This window comes from Corvus brachyrhynchos, unplaced genomic scaffold (genome assembly GCF_000691975.1).
Source record: "Corvus brachyrhynchos isolate BGI_N302 unplaced genomic scaffold, ASM69197v1 scaffold279, whole genome shotgun sequence".
NCBI lineage: Eukaryota > Metazoa > Chordata > Aves > Passeriformes > Corvidae > Corvus > Corvus brachyrhynchos.
Window position 1 is genome coordinate 6,077,997 of NW_008246060.1, and position 22,910 is coordinate 6,100,906.

Consider the following 22,910-nt stretch of genomic DNA (forward strand, 5'->3'; position numbering starts at 1 on the left):
CTGATGAATGGAGGCTACTTGCCAGGAGCAATGGTTCGGGGTCTGGCATTTTCAGGGATATGGATGGGAGAAAATATTTAATCAGTAGACTAGGTCAAAAAAATTTAACAAAGGTTACTTGGCAGACTGGGGTGATTCACAGCAATTTAGACATTTCACGATGTGAGGTGCACACAGACAGGATTTACTTGCATCAGATCCTGTCTGGCCAAAACTGTGGTCTTTGGGAGACTCTTGTCGCACAGTCAGGGACCCAAAGGGTTCCTTCTAGGGTGTCCTAAACTCCAAGGCAGAGCAGCCATATGGAATGCCCTGAAGGAAGAGGAATGGATCCTTTCCCAAGGGGTATTAAATTAAACGGAAGGTACTCAGGAAGAGGTCATGCACAATTTGCAATGCAAAATACCTTATTTACACTGTTGTCTCTTAGTATCTGACAGTGAATTTTTCAGTCCTCAGTTGCCCACAAAGACTGACAGACTGCAGTGCTGCTCTCTGAGCAGCATTTTGTGTCAGACAGAAATCCTCACGTACACGATCTAAATTCAGACATGAACTAATCTAAAAAATCCAAACAAGGACTGCACCAGGGCTAATTTCTTCTTTTCTATCAATGCAATAATTTTATCATCCCAGGGAATTTGGCAGCCTTCTGGCAGTGTCTAGCTTGCTGACTTTCTGCTTTTGTTGAAACTGCAGTTGCTGAGAAAACCAAAGAGCAGGCCAACGTGGTGGGAGAAGCTGTAGTAGCCAGTGTGAACACAGTGGCAAACAAGACTGTAGAAGGAGCAGAGACCATCGTGGCCACTACAGGAGTAGTAAAAAAGGTATGTTTGTTTCTTCTGTCATGTGCAGGACAGAAGAGCCTTTGGATTACAATTAAACTACCTGCAAACAATTATAGTTAATGGTTTTACATATTTCATGAAATGTTTTCAGCAATATCTGCTTTTGTATAATACCTAATATTATCATATAATGCCTAATATAGTCACAGAATCATTTAGTTTGGAAGGGACCCCTTGAGATCATCTAGTCCAACCCCCTTAGGTCCAATGAGAGAGGACTGTGTCCTACTGGGTTTTGAATCTCCGTGCAAGGAGACTCCACAATATCCCTGGGAAACCTGTGCCAGTTTTTGACCACCCTTATAGGAAAAAAGAGAACTGTTTTCTTCTGTTCAGATGGACACATTAATCACTGGGTGCCTGTTGTCTCTTGTCCCATCAGTGGGCACTGCTGGCAAGAGTCTGGCTCTCCATTTTCTTATGAATGTAGAAAAGCATTTTTCCCAGAGACTTGAGTAGACGTGTCTGGGCTGCAGTGAGCATCTGGACTGAGTCAGAGCTCTGGAATGTTCGTGGTGGGAAGCCATGGGAGCCAGCATTTGCCCTCACCCCTGTGCCATGCTGGTGGGATGTACAGGCTTGCTCTGGCCGTGGCAGCTCCAGAGGCAGCAGAGGGCAGCAGCAATTCAGGCACAGCCTGGTTCCAGCAGAAAGCCTGACCCTGCTGCTCTGCTTCGTGCTGGTTTGGCAACAACGAAGTGCTTATTGATAAAGGCCGTGTGACCCAAATTGTGTACGGATTAAGCCAGATTCAGACAAGGCATCTTCTGTCCTCCAGCCTAATTTGACAAACAGGGCTGCTTCAAGTGAGGGGATTAAGGGGCATGTGAAGGAGCAGAACAGCTCCTTGGATGAAGGCAGTGTTGATCATTAGAGAAGATGCTTTGGTAACAAACAGCACCCATTTGTACAGAACGAGGCCAATACTTGGCAGCTCTTTGGTAAAACCGGGCTCTTTCCCCTCTTCAGAGAGTGTCATCAGTGCTGTTGATGGCCACATGAGCTTGATGAGTCACAACAAACCCAAACCCAGAATCAAAGTGAAGCCAGGCTGGCCAAAATTGTTTTAATTGTTCAGATAGTCGGCTGATTAATTTCCTGACCTGCACATAAACACATTGTGATGTGAAACAAAACTTCTACACAGCATATAAATCCTGAGAGAATAGCCTAACAAAAGAGGAGAACAGCAGCTACAAGTGACGCAAAATGTCCTCCTGAAAGCATGTGAAAAGGGCAGATAGGGGAGTTCTGCTAAGCCCTTGGGATAAGTTTAATCTCTATTCCCACAGAGAACAGCAGTTAGGCTGCAGGAGTGCAAACAGTGATTTCTAATTCCATGGGGCCAGAATATCCCTTCCTACCTTTTGACTGACCATGGGGTGATTGACCCAGGAGAGTGAGGAATTTGCTGATGGTAAGAATCCCTGCTGCAGATATCAAACTGTCTCCCCTCCAGCAAGGACTGAGCAACAGCAATCTTCTTCCCCTTTCCTCCTAATTGTGAACCCCACCTCAAAGATTGGCATCTACAGTTTACAGCTAATTTCAGAGTTTAAATGAGTGCAAGTTTTCCAGAGAGCGTCTAAACTGTCATTCTGCTGTCTTCCATTGATGCCTGACTGCTTAGACTTAAAATGGAGGTTGATTAAGAAATAAAAAATTAGGATGTGTCACATGATAAAGGGCAGAATAAACGGAGCCAGGAAGCTGCTTTGGATACAGCATCATGGTGTCATGCCAAACAGCAGAAGTGGGCAGCTGACTGAAAACAGGAGGAGAAAAACAAGACAAATCACAGGAAAAAAAAAAATTCAGGAAAAATATTTGTTTCTGTGAAAGAGGGTTCATCTGTTCTGCTAGTTTAGTTCAGCTTAGAAGTGCAAATCTTTTATTCACACTCACCCACCATACTTTAGCATCTAGCTAGACACCTTTTGGATCCAGCTAGACACAGAAGATTGAGCTCTGCATGCACACCGAGCACATCCCCACTGCTAATGGATAATTGCCATGGAGCCAAAGCTGATCCAGAGGGAGGGCCCTGAAAGGAGTGTAAGGAGTTGTGCTGGGCTCTCAGCACTGGGTGGTTTTTCTCCAGAGCTGCTCCTATCACGTTACACAATTTGCTAATGGAAATACATCCAGGGTTTGCCAATAGCAGCACCAGGCACTGTAATGCATGTGCGAGATACACTGGAGATACACTAAGAGTGATAAGATACAGCTTTTAAATGTTTAAACAGTGAATACCCACTGTCATAATCTTGCAATCCTGGAATCATCACAGGCATTTCAACCCCTGATATTCGAGAGAGCTGTTGCATCCAGTCCTGAGACGTGTTTGTGCTCCACACCATCCTCCTCCTTTCTAATTGCACAGAGCACTTGACAATATCCTATTTGGGTTTTCAGCTATCTCCAGGGTTGTTCCCTGCAGTGTTGTTCCCTGGGCTGTTCAAAGTGCCAGGGATCTGTGAATGCATGGCACTGAGCACTGCTGTGGGGTGCCTCAGGGCTGGGAACTCGAGTGGGGAGGCATGTCCCCAGCTGACCATTCCCAGTATTAATATCAATTGCAGAGAACTTGTTGACATTTAATCTGTGCATTTGGCAGCTGGGATCAGTGGCAGGCACACACTAGGAAAGAGAGGGGAGCTCTAAGGGTTTTGGGTTAAGTTTTGCTTGGAATAGCTGTAGGGTGCTTGAGTTCTATGGCGTATCAAATGGTGGCTTTGGCCACGGGAAAGAATTCAGCCCTTTGTTTCATCATGGCAGGCACTGGAATGTGGACGCCCTGGCAACCTGCTGTTCCTTACTGTCCTTGGGGGGAGCACTCAGAGCCACGCAGAAAGAAATGAGGCTGAAGTGATTCTACACCTATGGAGGGGTGCCAAGCACCAGATGAGAACAACCTTGGGTAGTGCTGGCACTGCCTGATAGAGCTTTGGCAATGACCTGGTCACTGCTGAGTACAAGAAAATATTCACTGGTTTGGGGGAGTTTTTAAGTATTAACTAAAAAATCTATAAATTAAGAGATTATAAACCCTCCACAATTTTTCAGATGCACAAAGGAACAAAACCTATCAATAGTGTGTTCTGTCTGTGGCTTTGCACCCATCCCCATCCCTGGGGTGGACATTAAGAGATTCCAGTGAGATAACCACCCACTAAATATCCCTGCCTTAGAAGTGGATTAATCCTTCGTCTGTATGACACAGCACAGAGCTTGCTGCAATGCAGACACCACGTGGCTGGGAACAAGCCCATGTACATACACACACTCTCAAAATGTCCCTCAGGGTTTGGAACAACCTGTCAGTTTCTATGATTCAGTTGTCAGTTCATGACTCTGTCACTTTGAATTGGGTCTGATCTTTGTTTTACTTCACTCCATAAATTTAATGAGCGTTTGTCAGTTATGTGCAACTGCTGGGCGTGTTCGCTGGCGTTTCTGTGCACCTGATCTGGCGCACGTGGGCCGCACCCACACCATGGCTCATCTCTTTCATAACAACTGCACGTCTTGAGTGTGGAAGGCTGATGTGCATGGCTTTAATTCCCTTCACTTACACCCTGCGACGCCTCTAACGCAAAGACAGTCGCACCCAAGGAATTAGAAGCAGGAACTGAGTGACCTCCCTGTTCAAGTTAGATTGGGCTGGACAACTGCCACTAGAAGAGAGCAACCAAGGGCCTCTCAGAAGCCACCAAGGGAAGAGCTGCTAAGCAGGAGGAGCAGGGAAATCAACAGCAGAGCTACCTAACAACTAAGTAGAATAAATAGCTGAAACTTCTTCCCCTTTGTGTTCAAGCTTCCCTGTACTTAGTTGATGCAGTGATGCATCCCAGTGGTATCCTTCCACATCTCATGGAGCAGGGGAGACTGCAAAAGTGGCATGGAGTGGGGTACTCTCCCTACAGGCACTTTTTCTGTGCTTCCCTCTCAGTCTCATTAGTGCATGCAGGCATACATTTTCTCATGCAAAATAGCTGAGTTAGTGGCACTGGTGAAGCCTTAAAGCCTACAAGACCATGGATGTGCTTCATGGCTCAAGGCCGTATCCCAGCAATCCCATAGGATACACTGTTAAATATGTATTATTTGTATAAGCAGTCCCAGGAAACTGTCAGAATCTGGCTGCTGGATAAAAACAAAGCCACCCAAAAGTCTACCTGGATTTGTAGGGTAAGACTGGAATCCTGCATGGCCCTTTGTCTGTCCTGTCGGTGGGTCCACTCACTTTAATCAAGGGTTGACCCCTTACTCAGAGCTGTCAGCATCACTCTGAGCACACTCAGGCTGAAACCTGTCCAGGACAGCTCGTCCACAGGACCTGTCAGGCTGCCTGAGGGGTTCCAGGGGAGTGGTTTGGGGATGCTGCCAGGCAGCGTTGTGTTTGCTCCAGCACCCAAGGTCAAGAGCACTACAGGAAGCTGAACCTCTCCACCTTATGCAATTTATATCCCATTGAGGGCTCTTAAATTTGTAGCAGATTAGGCTGGCAGTGAACCTCTCTGGCTTTACAGCCTTAAAAGAATAGTAATAATAATAATAATGAAAATAATAATGAAATCTTGCTTGCTACTGAATTTGTTGAGATTTGATGAGTATATTCCAGCATCCAATATTTGGACTGTCTCTGTTATATAAGGAAGATAATCTTAGTAAGATTGTTTATGTCCAAATATTTGGGGACAGCAACAGAACTCCTGCTGGTCTATAAGATAATATAGACAAAAAATATAAATCCCACTTTGTATATGGATTCAGACAGCAGAACATACAAGCCAGTTGCTGAGGAGCTGAAAAAGGGAATTTCATAGAAACTGTGAAAATGAGAAATCTGAGGAATGAAATTGTAATTAATTTCTTTCAGTATTTCTGGGCTTTTAAAATCAGTTTTTAAAAAAACTTGTTAAGATAGCTGAACTCAGAAGCCTATAGTACAGTCTGTTTAAGATCCCTTAGCATTGCACAGGAATATTTTTATAAACAGCAGGTCTTAATTTGTTGAGTTTTTCATTAGTGATAGCTGAACATGTACCTATGTTTCATAAATTTAGTGAAATATTGTATTTTATATATATAGATCTTCTGTGGTGTATATATTCTGCATAAAAATATATTTTTAAACACACAAAATATTTTAAAACTTGTATAGTATTCCTGGAAGGAATTCTAAAGTCTTGTGTTTCACTTAACTATTATGTTCAAGTACTTCACTTTTCTTTCTTCACTAGCAAAAAAAGATTCAACTGCCCACCCAAAAATAAAAGAAAACAGCCCATAGCAAACTAAATATTTAAATTTTTTTCCATTTTAAATACTTTTTTCTAAGAAAGCACGTAATTTCTGAGGGGAAAAATTCAGCTTGCCCTTTAAGAGCAGGAGAAGCATTACTAATTGCTTCATGGTTTCAACATGCCTTTCACTTAGAAAATGTTACCCCTTTTAATGAGGAGATGAGCACTGACAGGAATGGCAAAACTCTTGCAGTCCCCCAAGGAAGTTGGATTTTCACCCCTTCTTTCTTGCCCGGCATCGTTCTGTGGGTCAGTGTTATAGCTGGAGCTAGTGGCCAGGAATTTCTGGCTCTTCGTCCAAAGTGAAGACCCCTACACCACATGGTCCTGCTCTGTATGTTGTCTTCCTGAGCAGTTCCTAACACTCAGCTAACACCCAGCTGAAGAATGCAGCCCTTCCTCAGCTCCTGCTCCCTATTCTGGGCAGGGTGGAAGCGCGTGAGAAAAAGGCTGTGAGGCAACATCCCTAACATGGCCTGACACCTCTTCATCCTGCTATTGTGCTGGTTCCTCCAACACCATTTAGAAACACCCTCCAGAAACTCAGTTGCTTCCCTTTCTAAAAATAGGTGGTTGATTTTTAGCCTTCTGCAGCGGTCTTGGCAGAGAGCTCGATCTAAGGGATCTAACAAGCGGCACAATAGCTGAACAGGGATTCTCCAGCCCACACATTGCTCTTGGATACAGTGTCCCGAGGGTGGTCCTGAGAAAGGTGTCCCTCTTCCAGGACTCTTTCCACATCTGCCAGAGCCAAGCTCCCTGCCCACAGGAACAATAGGTGGTCATACCCTGTAGGAAGATGGGGTGCACTGCGCTGTTCCTTGTGTTCCTGCCGGCTATTCCCCCGTTTTCCCAATGCACCTTAGGCAGTTGCCTTTGATTGACCGTCATGATTTCACACAGCAGCTGGTAACTCCACCTGCAAAACACGATGAAACACCTGCTGTTGCAGCTATTGTCAATGGCTTGCATTAGAGGTTTCTTTCCTTTCCACCTAACAATAAATAATCTGTTTGTATAGCTTCAAAATACAATTTGAGGCTATTTACCTCCTTTGGCCTAATGTGCACTGCTGAGTTATAAGGTGTAGATATGCAAAGTGTAATGCAAATGCAAATGTAAAGTGCTTTAAAGCCACAGGCTGGATCCTCAGGCTGGATGAGCCTCCATAAATTGAGAGTAGTGAGCTGTTTGCTGGCAGCAGGAGAGCTGACTCATTTCAGAAAGGCTGTGGCCGAATGGCTCCATCAGAGCAGCGGCCTCTCCTGAAGAGACACAGGTCTCCTTGCAGGAGAAACTGGCTTCTATCATGTGCAGTTTGATGTCATTTGGTTACCTGGGCTTTCTTAACACAGCTCAGGCTGGTACCAGCAAGAGTCATTTCAGCCAACAATGCAATGCAAGTTAAGGGCACGTTCCTTAGGAAAAGATGATTTATTTGTTCCTCCCAAATTTCTTCACACTGAAGGAGTCAAAACTCTGGTCTCAATGACAGAAAAAGAACTGGTTTTCTGTATGAAAAAGACCCTAAACCAGGCTGTAAGAAATTGAATTGGCTTTTTCATAGATATCTGCTCTAACCAGTGGCACAACAAAAATGGATTTCAAGCAGTATCTGCCATCTATTAAAGCTGTTGTTTTGCTTGCATGTGTTATGCTCAACCCCATCTTGCAGTCTGTCTAAGATTAGGGCAGTGACTCTGCATGTGGCAGCAAGGACAAACATCTTGCTTGTGACTTGGCAGGAGGACCTGGCAGTGCCGCAGCCGCCCGAGCAGCCCAGGGTGGAGGGAGAGGGGGCCCCAGCGAGCACCGGCACGGAGGTGAGTGGTGCCACAGCCCTGCTGCCCCGGGCGCTCTGTGCCACACACGGGCTCCTTCTGGGTTACTGGCTTCCCCCTGGGAGGATCTCCCCTTTGCCTCCTGTGGTTATGGAATTGCCATGCAAGGAGCCCCTCACTGTTCCCACTTTCCTGAGTTATTGGACAAAAACCTGAGCTCATCTGTTCTCACTTTTGCCACTTCCTTATCTTGAGAATTTTCCATCAGTGACAGATGGACAGATTGGAAACTGCTGCCTGAGTTGGGTTGATTTTGGGGTGTGAATGCACATATAAAAGTTAATGCTGTCCTATGGTTCTGTCATCACATGGAATAGCTTTTTCCTGGTTGCAGCCATGCTTTAGAAGAGATTTAGATAATGTTAGGTTTTTCTATAGATTTTTCTGTATTTAAATTCGTTCATTTAATTTTTGAACTGTTCTACTTGCAATGTCCTTTTGAAGCCCTGGGTCAAACATCAGTCTCTGGGCCGATTTGAGGTCTTGAACAAGGATGACTGGATGACTTTTTGTCCAACATGGGCAACAGGGGCAAACGCATCTCGTGTGGTATTTCCTTTACAATTTCAGTGTTAAGGCCTTTGTCTGCCCCATTCACAAATACTGCATGCACCCAAACCCCACAGTTTCCAGCCTTTCTGAAGCTCAGACTGTTTTCATGGTCCCCGAAGCTCCCAAAAGTCTCAGCTTGCACCTGCCACTCTCTGCCAGCCGTCACCCCCCAACTGCCAGTCCCAGAAATGGGCCCCATAATCCCACTGGCTCCATGGCTGCACCAGTGCTGATGCCAGGAGCACAAAGCAGGACACGCCTGCCAGTGGAGCAGAGCCCCACCACGTGTGAATTCACACCCTCGTTTTCCCCAGAGATCTGGGTTACATCAGGAGTGTGTCTGGTTTCCAGAAGGAATGGATAATTCATTTATTTTCTGCATCACCTACGGTCTTCATTGTTTTCTAGCTGTTTATGGGGTTTTGTGTGGTGACTATCAGCATTGATTTTTCTCCTAATTTTATTTATATATGTTTTTCACTGGAAATATTTACCTAATTCTGTTTTCTTATCTGTCTTCTCTCACAGGGTGAAATTGAAGGTGATCCATCAAGTTAGGGAATTCTAGCTCAAAAGAGACCATTCCAAGAGCATACATGAAAATATTAGCTGACACCACAATAGGAAAATCCCACTGTCCGTAGACTAACTACATGCAGCTCTGTAGTCTTTCACTTGCTTCATAAACCAGTCCTACAGTATATGTAAGCCAGACTCTTCTAATTGTAAGTAAAGTGCAGGTGTGTACTGGGCTGTGTGTCTTTTCCAACCTCCCTCCTGGCCTCCCAGTTGCTTTGTATATTTTGGTTGGACTCACTAATCTGTGTCTTGCATCCTTATGCACTGGCACTTGGGATCTCTAGGCATTGTGGATTTTTTTTTTTTTAACTAATAAAGAGTGTTTGAACAAGTTTTTTTGTCTTGTCAGTTTTGTTTGCACATTTTAGATGCTGATCCTTCCGAACTGATGCATTCTTCCTGTAAAAGTGCAGTATTAGAATACAGGGATCTCAAAACTGTAAGGGCCTTAAATCATATTGTAAGAGATGAAGAATCATGAGAAATTGTATTTCTTAAGTCAGTACTGTAGGTAGTCTGGCTTTCTGTCTCAGGGCTGAAAAACAAATATTTCACTTTTTAAATACTTGCCATATTTAAGAGAGAATGTGGGGGGGTGATACTGGATGAAAGGAGGCCTTTTAAAGGAATGTGAAAGTGATGTTGAGCTCAGTTTATTCTGTTTGCACCAGACAGCTGCCCTGACATCCGGGGGTAACAAGCTGCCAGAAGGTAATTGAAAACTGTGATGGGCACCAACCGACCTGATCAGAACTGCACTGCTGCTGGCAGCACGGGCAGGATTGCTGTGAAATGTGTGAGTGTGAGGGCAGGTGCCAAAGGAGAATCTCCTGGTGCACCACGAACACGGGGCTGGTATCAGTTACAGCACTTGGTCAGGCTGCAGATCAGCTGCTGAGTGAGAGCGGCAGAGACCTTCCACATTCACCAGGGTAGAGAGCAAGAAATGTTGCTCATTGCTGTAAATAATGGGCTAAGTTTAAAGCACATCTGTAGTTACGGGTATAAAAATGGATTCTTTTATTTACCTGCAGGCAGAGCACCCACGAATCCAGAAGAAGCCAGTGTAAACTGTTGAGATTTAAACTGCTTCAAAATCAGACCATTAATCTTCATTAAGCTGCTTAATGATGATGACCACGGAAGGTATTACAGAAGAGACTTGCTGTGGCATGGAAGCATCTAGCAAGTGTGCTGGCAGCCTCTCTCAGGCATAACAGTATGTGTAAAGCATTGCCTTGCAGAGACCACAGGATTTCCATCCCAGTGAGTCTTTGATCTCAACACAGAAAGGGAACAAAAGAGCCCTAGCAGGGGTAACAAGGCCCCTCAAAGGAAGATGTATCTGGTATGTGCATACTCTTTTTCTGATGTCCTGCAAAACATCTGCATTTAGAATAACTAAAATTGAGGCCAAGGTAAGAGGACATAAAGAGGTACTCATGCTCAGCAGCAGGAGGCTGGAGTCTATTCTCAGTGCTCGCTAGAGAGAGACAGAAAAACCTTTTGCTCAAAAGCTTTGCTTTATGGGGATACAAACAAAAGTGTTTTGCAAAAAAAAGGAGGTGAATGCCTTCACTATGTAGGGCATGTGTGGGAGGGAGGAGCGGGCTGTAACTCAGAGGAGGAGTAAGCTGCTCCCCAAATGCCCATCTCTCAAGCAGGCTTTGCCCCTGGTTCCAAGGGCTTAAATCAGGAGAGAATGATAATTACTGAGCTAAGAGTGCCGGGACACATCTCTGCCACGCTGAGCTACATGGCTGCTTGGGAGGGAGGCATGCAGCACTCTGTGTTTCCTTCCCTGGGGGAGGGAAATTGTTTTACCAGTATTTACACAGCTGTGTCTGGAACTGTGGGACTGAAAACACTGCTCAACTACTGCCCAACATATGGGCACAAAAGTGTCTGAATGTTTCCTAAAGATCTGCCTCTGCACTTGCCTGCTTCTCACACGGGAGAGCACTGCTCTGGGCCCAGGCTGGACAGGCGTTCAGCACTTCCTTGGTGCAGTCCCTGCACAGGCCTGGTCTAGCCCCGTGGCAGTCAGAGCCTAGAGAGTGTTTCTGCATCTTGCACAGGCAACCACAAGTCTTGGAGACAGACACCAGGACATGCAGTTTCCTCCCATATGAGTACCCTGTGTCAGTGAGGGGGAACAGCGTAGTGCTGTGCCAATGCAATGGCTCAGTGAGCCTCTATTTCCTCGCTGTCCCTTCCTCAGACTGGCTGTCACCCAGCTGGGGGGAGCAGAAGCCAGAGGTCTGAGCCACCCTTGTCAGAGGTAAGAATAGTGAAGACTTGTTTCCTTCTGAAGTAGAAGGGTCTTTCATAAAAGAGACAAAATATTGTCTATTAATTATTCAACCAAAGTTTGTTGTACATCTGTTTGGTTTGTTGCATGGAAAAGAAGTCCGTGCTTTCAATGAGTATTCAGGCAAGTGTAACAAGAGGTGATGGAAGGAAAGTGAAAAGTGGAGTGATGGAGGAGATGCTTCAGAAACATCCCACAGAAGAAGGTGCTTTTACTATAGAAGTGCTGGCACCCCCTGCCCCAGGTAAATGCTGAGGGAAGCAAACGTTAGCAAAATCATTTTTTGCTGACAGGTCATGGTCTGGGTGATCAAGTATTTCTTTCACTCATCTCACCCTGTGAATTGTTTAAGTGGACTTTGTACATGTGATACCACTGTCACACAAGCTGTTAACTTAATCCCACTGTGGTGAGACAGCACCCAGTGCCAGGCACAGTGTGGCCACCAGTGACGTCCCCAGTGATGACCCTGGGCACTCGCACTCTGACCTCTGAGGGGATCCAATGAGCCAGGAACAGCTGCTGCCAAGTGTTGCATCAACCTTGCCATACAAGTGGCCAACAAAGTGCTGAAAACCACTTTTTCCCCTTGTAACAGCAAAACTTCCTTACCATGTAAAACTGCAGTTGAGCTTTATTAAGTGATTTTTTCTGATAGACCTCGCAGCCTTTGAGAGCTCCCCCCAGTTACATCCTAGCCAGGGGCTGAAGGGCATGCAGGGTCTGATTTTTCAAAGATGTCTGTCTGGGATGAAGAAGAGGAAGCAGTGGCTCTCTACAGAATATCCCAAACAGCATTCCACTAATTTAAATGCAGATCAGGTAATAATACACTTAAAATCCCACTTCATTTGAAAGTTCTATTTTTGTGTCTGCATAATGCATGCCCTAAAACTGAACTCACAGAGCACCCAATTAAAAACTGAAGGGCTGTTTTTTTAATACTGCTCTCTATAAAACCATATTCTTACCTCTTTGACACATTGAAACTCGGCTTAACTGTTTCATAAATGCACTGAAACCCTACCAAATCACAAGAAGATACTCCATACTGTTAACAGCATAGCAGAAAAAGCTCAGATTAAAACTGAGCTTTCTGAATATCAGCCCACACAAGTTTGTAGCAGCACAGAGTTTCTCTGTCAAGCTTTGGCACGCGGATCCCAGCATGCGAGGCAGCTCCACTTCTCCACCCTTCCCCTTCCACTAAGCCCACGTGGGGTGGGCAGCGCAGCTGTGTGCCAGAAGAGCGGAGCCACAGCACTCCTTCCTCTCAGTGTGCCTAGAAAATATACACAGCTCTACTGGAGACTTTACATTCAAGCTCACATTCTCAGCTTTCCCAGCCAGCCACTCCTTGGATAGGACCAGTTATTTATTTCCTCAGTTCCATGCCAGATTTTAAGGTGGGAATCAAGCCTTGCTCATCTTCCTACCCTTTATAAGTTAAAGACCTGGCAATTTTTTTTATTTGTAGTTTCTAGTCCTGATTCTGCAGAATATCATGAGACTCCACAGCAATCCCAGCATTTAAGCATGGTTTCAGGTGCTCCAGAAGGCGGTAGAAACTTGACACTTCATCTGGATGTTACGGCAAGATTGAGAAAGCAGAAGGTAAAGAACTCCATTTGCACTGGCCTTATGTTGACCTCATGCTTTGAAGCAGAGCTGACTGATGATTCCTGGAGGATGTTACTACCTGTGTAAAGGATGAATCAGTTAAACCTACTTTTCTCCCAGAACTGTATATCAACATTTGAACTGAACAGCTAATTTAATTAGAACAACTTTAGTTTGAGCTTGTAAATGACTAACATATGACTTAAAATAATTATTTCTATTTATGAGCACACCATTGCATTTCTTAAAACAGTTCTGTTTCATGATATAAACATCACATCCCTTCCACACTTGTGTCAGTCTCTTTTAGCAGCTGCAAATGCTGAACACTGCACGCTTCGTAAACTTCTGGAGTGATCTGAGTAGAACTTTTTAGCCCTGACACATCATTGCATTTGCCTTGCTGATGGACACCAAACCTGTCTATAAATCCCAACCCTTGTAAAATTAAAATTTAAGAAAACCCAAATAAATTTCAATACTTCTTAATTAACCTCACCCATTTTCATGTGTAAAACATGTAAAACTCTAGCTCTGATTAATTACTTCTCACCTTCATCAGGTAATAAAACAGAAGGGTTCATGTCACTGATATATGAGAGGGTGCTCAAAGACACCACAGAAGATGTCTGAAAGGAAAGGAAACCATAACAATTTCTAATTTCCCTGTGGTGCTTCAGATTTAACTCACAGCTTTTTAGGCTGCATGTTTGGAGTTGCCATTTCCAGGGCCACAGGTAGTGGAGCACTCCTAGCACTTAAGGAACCAGTTCTGGGTTTCTTTTCCCCAAACTGCTCATCACAAGCAACAGACTGTGAAGGTGCAGAATGTGGAGAAAAAGCCCAAGGACTCAGACACAGAGAAGGGTGTCAGACAAGTTACATGTCAGAGGTGAGCAGATGGTGCTTCTGGGAGTGTGACACTTTTTAACTTTGGTCCAGGCCAATGTCAGCGATGCACCCCGGCATTACCAGGTGGAGTAACTTTTGGAATAGTCTGAAATTCCGGGGGCACCTTGGCACGTGGCTGTGCCTGCACACTGTGGTACTTGCCCCAGCTGGCATTAACCAGGATTTCTACCTGCAATCTCAGCAGATACAAAGAGCTGAATGGAGCAAAAGTCCAAACTAACCTTCCACCCTTTCAAATCCTCATTTTTGAGCACTCTGATTTAATCAGCCACCTGATGCATGGATTGTTGGTTCCATCATATGGAATAAATACTATACAAATGTCCCTCTTCCCTCTGCTCTGGGCTGCATTATAATGATCATGCCATGTCAATTTGGGCAAGGGTAATTTGCTCACCTTTTTTTCAGTTTGGAATCAGGATAATGATATTAATGCTAAGGATAAGGTTACATTAGATAAGAAGTCATGCTGTCAGCAGTGTGGGTTTACTCAGGAATTCATGCTACCTAATGTTTTGAGCAGGACGTAAAGCAAGCAGTGGCACAGATCAGACACCCCTATTGAGTCCAAAGTGCTAAACAGAGATTTCCACTTGGAAGAATAATAGTTGGAGCTGGGGAAATCTAGGTAGGTACCAAAGCAAAATTAGAGAACAATATTTACCTGAACTGATTAGGAGTCTATAAAATATTGCTCCAATGCGGTGCATGTTTAATGCTTGATGTAAGCATGTGTCAGTTTTAAATTCTTTTCCAAATTCCTGGTGTCCCTTTCAGGCAGACTATCCCAGCCAGTACCTGCAGGGATCTTGCACTGAAAACCCAGCAGTGGAAACAAGCTGGGAAGGCAGCTGGAAGGTATTTGCTGCTGAAGCCTGGGCACACCTCCTCTCAAACTGTGACAAGCTGCCTGGTGGATTCCAGAGAGCCTCTTCCTTCCTTTCACTCACACCCTGCACAAAGTTAATCTACCTGGCTAGGGAGCTGAGAACAGCTGAAATCCACCTTTTTGGTGTGGCTTTGCTGTAGCTGTGTTGTCAGGTTTGGGCAAGAAAAATAAGTAGGTCTGTGTTAGGGATTTGATTCAAAAAATGTCAGAGCTCCACAATACTGGGTGTCTTTTTATCTGAGTTTTTGCAAATTCAAGTAAGAAAATCATTCCAGGAAAGAAATCAGCAAGGAATCGAAAAAGATACCTGATGTGAATGTATAATTAAAAGTCTAATTGACCTGTTGAGGGGGAAAGAGGATTGCTGTTTGAAATAACAAAGGAGTGGTGCAAAAGCTGACAAGAGCTCTCTGAAATGACAGGCAGAATAGGAGCGGCAGAGGAATGCACAGAACCTTGTTTTCTGTAACTCTTCCTCCCTTGGGTACTAATGAGGTCCTAAACTTAGGAGAACTGTCAGTGCCCACCCTAGTTCATCTATGGCATCTTGTTCTCATGCCTGTTTACCAACACAAATCTTTACTCAGGAAGACAAATATGGGTATGAGTGTGGCCATCTGAACAGAGACACTTTGTACCCCAGAAAATGGCAATGAGGAACTCAGACCCCACAAAACCGGAGAGTCATTTGGCTCCTGATACTGCCAATAGTTTATTTGTACAAAGTACCTTTATACTGGGGACTGATGGCAGGAAATATAAACTCCAAAGGCTAGTGGAAACCTGGGAAATGCCAGAGGTTAAGGCCAGAAACTTTTATTAATGCGGTGATGCTAGGAAAGGAAGGGACTTTAAAACATAATTTCTGAACTAAGAGAATCTTACCACAAAGCCACATTAGGAAAATGTGGGTTTGTTAATTTGGCTTCTTTTTTTTCCCTTCCCCTGAGAACTGCTAGTGCTGGCACTGGTTACCTGCCTCAGCCAGGCAAGGCCTTCTGTGATGATGGGATTTGCAATCCACCTTGAGCAGGCAACTGGAAAGATGACCAGATTAGCAGTTTCTTATAAAAATACACATAAATCACAACTCTCACCATCCAACATTATCCCACCTGACAAGAAAGGGAGATTGTGACTAAAACTTCTAAAAACAGAAACAAGTTTGGGCTTGTTTTTGTTCTCATGAGGGTCTGCTCAGGGACTGAAGGAAGGAGAAGGAAGTCAGCCCGGCGGGGACGAAAGTTGGCCGTGCCCACACACTGCACTTGAGTAGTTTTCCAGCACTCTGTAAAGCTCAGTCCAGTGGCTTTCCTCTGCCTGTGATGGTGGAACAGGTTTTTTTTTCAGTTTTGGTTAAAAAAAACCAGACCCCACAAATTAACAAAGACAGTGCAATGGAGCAGAAATCTCAATCTGGGCACACCCTCTCATCAGGGAAGGTAAATAAACAGCTTTTCTCTATTTTGAGCTCTCATTCCTCACATTCGAACTCCACCCATTGTACCAGTCACCCCCAAAAGAATCAGCAGGTCTCCTGGCAGATGTATAAAACCAGGACAAGTCAGGACACTATCACATAGTGTGCTATACATCACCAGGTGCTCAGTTTTATCAAAGGAGAGGACTTTTACCGGGTGTCAGAAGCCAGAATGTCGAGTAAAAGCTTCCAGGGACTTAAGGAACAAGCTGAAGGTGCAGCAAAAGATGCTGGTAAGAAAGATTAAATATTGTTGCGTATTTGGAGGGGGTCTTAGTCGCTACTTTCACTCAGAAATACCACAAGTAGCTGCTTCGGTGCTAGCAGGACACAGCTTCCTCTTTTTTCTCCACTTTGCAAGTTTTGGCCATCACCTGGAGAAGACCACAGGCTGTCCATGGCTCTCAAAGCTGCCTCAACCATCCACCCACTTCTCCCTCTGTGTCTCCTGAGCATTGTCCAACATTTATCACTCTCTAAAACATTAAACTTAATGTTTTTAGAGCAGTGAAGCCTTTTTTTGGTGATAATAACCTTTAGCATTTACTTTGCTCAGGGTGGTCTTTTCTTATGCTCTGCAGTGGTTTTTAATCTGCTCTTCTTTTAGTAAATTGGAATTAACCTTTGATTAACATTTGCCACTTGGCCTGTCAGTGCCTTCTGGTAATATAACTACCTTGCAATGTATAGTTTGTAATGCATAGAACATGTTTCTGTTGTGTTCTTTAGCAGTAATCACCAGACTCTGCAGGGTTTAAGAAACCCTGTATGCATGTTTCTATCATAGCAATGCCCATGATGTAAGACCAAGCACTGTTGTCATTAGCACTGGGCATTGGAAACCAACTTTTCAATGCAAACCATGAAAGCTTTCCCTTCAAATGAAAAATTGCAAAATGTTTATAGTTTATACCAGCTTTTTGTAGTATATTCCCTACTGTGTTTGCATGCAGCTCTTTCCCAGTAGCATATAATTTGATCAGATATGGTTCTGGATTCTGCTCCTGCAAACACTTTTTTGTAAAGCTGAAATATATGAGTAACATCTTTGATTATATTTAGGTTACAGCAAGTTTCCATACATCTGGGACAAATGTGTAGTAGCCCCACAAACATGACAGAACTCCTTTCTGAAAAACAAAATAGCCTTTGCTGCATCCTGAATATATTGATGCCACTGAGGGGGCACTTTGCTGTTCCATAAATGATCAACTATCTTACCATCACAAGGCATCTCACATTTTTAATATTTCACATTCTGGAGTTGATCTGTTATGTTTCTAGTTTCTTCTCCTCTTCTTCCATTCATATCTTGTTTGTAAAAATCTCCGTTCTCTTGTCCTGCTCTGTTTAATGCACTTGTTTCCATTTTAGAACAAGCCCTACTCCCAAATGGCCCACAGAAAAAATGCACATTAGATGGCCAACCTACCCCAAGCATAATAAGGTAGAAAAATCAATAAAAGCAAGTGTAGTGTTAAATAAGCAGCTTGCAGCTAAATGTCATCATTCCAACTCGCTGCTAATCTTTGCTTCTTTATCTCCTGCTTATCTGCCATTGATTTGCTCAGCTGACCGTAGGTGCCAGGTGAGCACTAATCTCAGAGCAAGCAGCTCTGGCAGCACACAGTTCCCAGGGTGCCCACCAGTGAAGGGCACAGCCTCAGCCTGCTCTGTACCAGCCTGGGCACTTGCCAGGGGCACAGCCTGCTGCAGGCGTGCAGAAAGCTGACTGACGTATGGAATTCCTGTAACCAGAACTGGGAACAGCTGGAAAAGATTTTGATTTTGTTTTACCTTAATTGCAGCAAACACATTGGAAAAGGCCACTCAGGATGCAGTCAACCAGATTACAGATGCAAGCCAGAAAGGTAGGAGCAATGACGTTCAAATCAAGATGGAGCAGCTCAACACAAGCCAGAAGCGGCCAGTGCTGATTCCCCTCTGTCCCACAGGCGTTCTCAGCCTGAAAGCCCTTGGTTTCAGTGACAACTTTATATAACCTTTAACATTTTATAACAACTATAACGTTTTTATAACAAATTTTATAAATCTCATGAAAGAATTTCAAGATCTGTTGCTTAGTAGCTCCACACATGTACTGGCAGACAGTATCTGACACTCCCTGGCCACCAAGTCTCCTGCACAGCGTTCAGACATTGGCCTTGTGTTTAGAAACTTGTGCTAACAGCTCTTCTTTCCAGAGGATTAAGTAACACTTTGTTACATCTTGCTCCCCCCACCCCAGCCCTGAGGGCAGGGATCTGTCCAGGTCCAGCCCTACGCTGGATCCCAGCACCTGCCGAGGCAGCAGCTGGGGTCGAACATTACTGATCCTGCAGGTGAAAAGGTGCTGTCTAGAAAGTGCTGGCAGCTTGCAGCTGGGGTTTGGGAACAAGTTAAACTAAAACCTAGACTGATTTTTTTTTTGTTAGTAATTTAATAATATTCTAAGTATGAGGGGTGAATTAGTAATTTTGGGGTGTAAAATATTTCACAAAAGCCAAAATGCATTGGCAGTATCCCCTTAAAGCCGACACCTGCCACAGCTCCATGGATGTGACGAGAAGGGCAGGCTTGGGCACGTGTTGGTGTTAGATGGGGAGGCAGCAAAATGTCCAAACTCTTTTTTAGAGATATATCACTACCTTTTTTTGTAATCTAATTATTTTCACACCTTTCTTCCATCTTAAGTATTGAACCATGTTGCATTTTTCCAACTTTCTGTGTATCTTTTCCCTCTCTTGCAGCTTTTGACAAGGCTTCCAAGAGGGCACAAGATGGAGTAGAAAAAGTGGCTGGACAAGCTGCAGAAGCAATGTCTGGCTTCGGGAAAAAATGCGAATTTAAAAAATGATGCTAATTTAAGTTGGCAGTACTGCTTGTATAAACCTCTCTTTGGTCTGCAATTCCCTACTTCTTTGTGTAGAAAAATGAAAGCTGTTTGATATCTGGATGATTTCGTCCTCTTCAAATACAAATTTTTAAGGCAGAAGGTCCCCTCATCCTTTACTTAGAAAAAATATCTTATAGCATATCTGCTCACAGTCATCAACATGGCTCAAAAGGTTTCAGCAATGCTGTTGCCCTGCTCTTACAACAGCTCAGTGATTATTGCCACATTAGCTGAGTGTATTTACAAAGCCAGTGAAACTGTTCATAACTGGGACACCAGAACATTCATGTGATGAAACTGAGTCAACTTCCAAAAGTTAAGCTGGGGTTGTATTTCTTGTCAGTTGTTTGATTTGTTCCCATCCTCTGTATTTTTAGATTAAGATAAATAAAAGTACTGTAAGATTTCCTCTACTCAGATTGTCTCGTTGTTTAATCTCATTATTTTACTGGGGCTTTCACTGAAGGATCGCACAGTGTCTTGCTAATCTCTTTTGCTCTCTGATTCAAAGTCCAGTGAGGTCAGTGACAACCCTGTAAGGGAGAGGAGTACTGAACCCTTCTGCAGTCTGGCAGACGGATGGAAACCAACAGCCCCGCACTGCAGACGAGCCCTGTGGTGTCTGTGAGTGAACGGAGTTTTGGTGTCCACCCCCTTCTCCTTTCTCCTACACGTCTGTTGCCCATCTAAATGTCTTGTTTCCATTATCCACAATACACCTGTTAAATCTGCTGGGGACAAAGCCCGGTGTCTTTACCCCGTGCTCGCTGGGGGCTCTGCTGCTGAAGCCAGGCGGCAGCGCTGAGGTGCGAGAGCCCCCTGGGAGCGCTCAGGCTCCAGCCACGCCGGAGCTGCAGTGTCTGTGCAGTTCGTGTGGCTGCTCCGAGGCAGCCCCGGCCAGCCATGGCCTGCTCAGGGACGGAGCCGCTGCCACACAAGCAAGGGGGCAATCTTCTTGCCTAGGAGATGGAAGTATTTGTTTGAGATTGCTGCTTGCTGGGCAATCAGAGGCTGTGCAGACAGACAGGATGCCCACTTAGTGCTGCCTCTGTCAACAGAAGGCACTAATACCCACTTATTCACAGTAAGTGCTCTTACCTCAGCCTCTGGGTGTTTCTCGTGGCTAGGCAATATTTCTTTTCTTCTTTTTACTTTTTTTTCCCCTCCTCTCTTGCTTTGAAGCCTTACCAGCCTGTTTCAGTAAGAATCTAATTTGTGTCTTACAAAAGAAAACCAAAGCATGACCAAAACCATCTGGCTGCAATGAAATAGGGCAGTCCAGGCCTGTTTGAGGTATCACAGTCTCGCGCCTCTTGACCAAGAGCTGTAGTTGTCCAGGGCTTTTTGGAAGCCAAACTTTGTGAATTTGGTCCAAGGAGAGACTGGCTCATCACTGAACCCAAAGACCACCCTTGTCTGCAGTCTGCACAAGGACTGTACGAACTGAAAAGACTTTCCAGGACCCTATAAGTAATAGACCATCTGTGAGTAAACATAGTCCAGGGCTTTGCACAGAGTGTCCCTATGCAATGGCTCCTGTCATTTAAAGCTTTAAAAGCCTAAATATTTACCCAAGTACAAGCTCACAGAAAAAGCATTAGACTATTGCACTCTCAGTTACTGGGCAACCCCCAATAGTACTTCATTATTTAGTACTTTTCATGGTTACCTCCCTGATGGAGAAATCTTCAGAGACCGAGCTCTTTAGGCTCAGCATTTCAAACACCAGTGCTGTGTTTGTATGTTATTGTGACCCATACACCACTCTCCATCACACTTTTATTCTGCCTGCAAATCACTTTAATATTACAAAAAAAAATGGTACCGTTGCAGGTATTTTCACCAGTAAAACCTGTTATCCCCTTACATTACAGTCATTAATCCTGTTTTGTTCATGCAGAGCGCAGTCCTGACTCCTGGTATGCAGTTTTATATCCCCTTATTCCACTTGTCTTCAGTGTAACACAGTTGTCAGTTCCCACTGCTCTGGCATAGTGTTGGCAGCAGTGCTGGCAAGGTAGGGACTGGACAGCCTGGCTGGAGGCTCTACTGGAGGTCACCCACTGAGTTGAGAGAGGAGAAACCACTTTATCCATCCAGCCAGGGAGCACCCAGAGGCAATTCCTGAATCCTGGTCCCCAGCACAGGGATGCCCTTGTTGCTTCAGAAGCCTGATTGGAGTATTTCACATCTCTTTTGTCCCCAGGGTGGACGCTGTGCTGTGGGTGCCCATGAGTCTGAGTCACTTGCTGGCAAGTGTTTCCAGGTCTAAACTTAAGCACTTTGCTCCACGAGTAAAGTCCCTGCCCTAGTCACAGTGCTCTTTGGTCTGGAAGCATTTGGGGTTTCTCTCACCCTTGTGCATCACACAGAGACATGTGTCCCAGCCAAGGACTGTGCCTTGCCATCCCACCCAAAGCCTCCAGATGTTCTGTAAAAGTAAAGCAGGCATCCCTAGAGCTCCTGGCAGCTCCTGTGCCATCAGCCCTGGACATGTGAAGTTATCTAACACCTGAGTTCTCAGATTTCCTAAAATTTGCTGCTGGGTGTGCCTGCAGCTGCCTGAGCTATGAAATGCTGAGCAAAGGGGATTCGTGTTTCACCCTGGCTGGGCTGCCCAGCTGGAGCACCTCTGCTCCATGCCCCACTCCAATGCCCCAGAGACCTTCCCAGGGTGGCTGAGGGGCAAACAGCCCTCCCCATCTCCTCTTCACAGCTCAACAGGCCAGAGGCACAGCAGGCCACAGACTTTACCAGATTTTTCTCCTTCTCTCAGGTGAATACTGCAATTAATGGTCAAAGGTTATCAAGAAGCCAAGCTCTCTGAAACATGTCTGCAGTAGTAGTTTCCTGTCATGTGGCAAAGTAAGACCAAGAAACCTGGAGATGAATAAACTGTTGGTGTGTTGGATGCTGTTGCCCATGTGCCACAAGGATGTCCCGGAGGGCTGCACACTCTGCCTGGGTTATGCCATTTCACCAGGCCTGAAACAATGTCAGGTGGCCCCACACAGCCTCTCTCGTCCCCAGAGAGGAGCAGCACGGGCAGCAATAGGACAGGCGGCAAACCAGGCCCCTCTTGGCACCGCCTGCCAAGCAACCATGATTGCTGGATTAGCAATGATGGAGAGTATGTCCCAGGCACTCCCTGAAGTCTCTGGTTATGAGCAATGCTGTCCAGATCCCTTTTGGGGCTGTCAGCACTGTTTGCCCCCAGGGCCCATGGCAGCAGTGGGATTTCCTGCCCACAGGACAAGTTGTCTTTCATGTTCCCACCCATCACACAGATGGACCCTTCACTCAAAACCCCCCACGGTTTGGCAAATAAGGGCCTTTTCCCAAAACCTGCTGCACCTGGGCTGGGGCTGCCCAGCTGAGCTGGGTGGAGGCTGGGGAGGCTTTAAAGGGGCTGTGAAAGGATTCCTGTGGGAGTTCCTGGATGCAGGCATGATAGGCAGGTAGGACCCGGGCACGCGAGGTGGCGATGCTCTGGAGGGTGGGTGTTGGTGTTGTGGGTGCTGCGATTCAGCCTGGGGGATGAGGGCCCTGCAGCCCGCGGCGAAGGTGCTGGGCTTTGTCTCTGCCCTGCAGCTCGGTATGTCTGCCGGCTGAGCTCAGGCAGTGTTTGTGTCTGTGCCTCGGCAGCTCCAGCCCCCGCGTTCGGCTCTGCCCC

The 22,910-nt window shown here is 45.2% G+C and overlaps 2 protein-coding genes across 2 annotated transcripts in view; both read left to right on the top strand.

Annotated features, from left to right (window-relative positions):
- The window catches only part of SNCG (synuclein gamma), a 15,146-nt gene extending 5,685 nt beyond the window's left edge, over window positions 1-9,461 (top strand). The window contains exons 3-5 of the mRNA XM_008642788.2: window positions 700-827; window positions 7,903-7,980; window positions 9,079-9,461. Of these exons, the coding sequence (XP_008641010.1) occupies window positions 700-827; window positions 7,903-7,980; window positions 9,079-9,108 (236 nt within the window). The 3' untranslated portion in view covers window positions 9,109-9,461. The remainder of the gene's footprint in view (window positions 1-699; window positions 828-7,902; window positions 7,981-9,078) is intronic.
- A 100-nt stretch (window positions 9,462-9,561) lies between these two features.
- On the top strand, window positions 9,562-19,654 carry LOC103623663. Its single transcript, XM_008642789.2, has 5 exons — window positions 9,562-12,262; window positions 12,918-13,054; window positions 16,463-16,574; window positions 18,150-18,212; window positions 19,092-19,654. Exons 2-5 carry the CDS (start codon window positions 12,977-12,979, stop codon window positions 19,196-19,198), a joined length of 360 nt encoding a protein of 119 aa, XP_008641011.2. The 5' UTR covers window positions 9,562-12,262; window positions 12,918-12,976; the 3' UTR covers window positions 19,199-19,654.
- The last annotated feature ends 3,256 nt before the right edge of the window (window positions 19,655-22,910 follow it).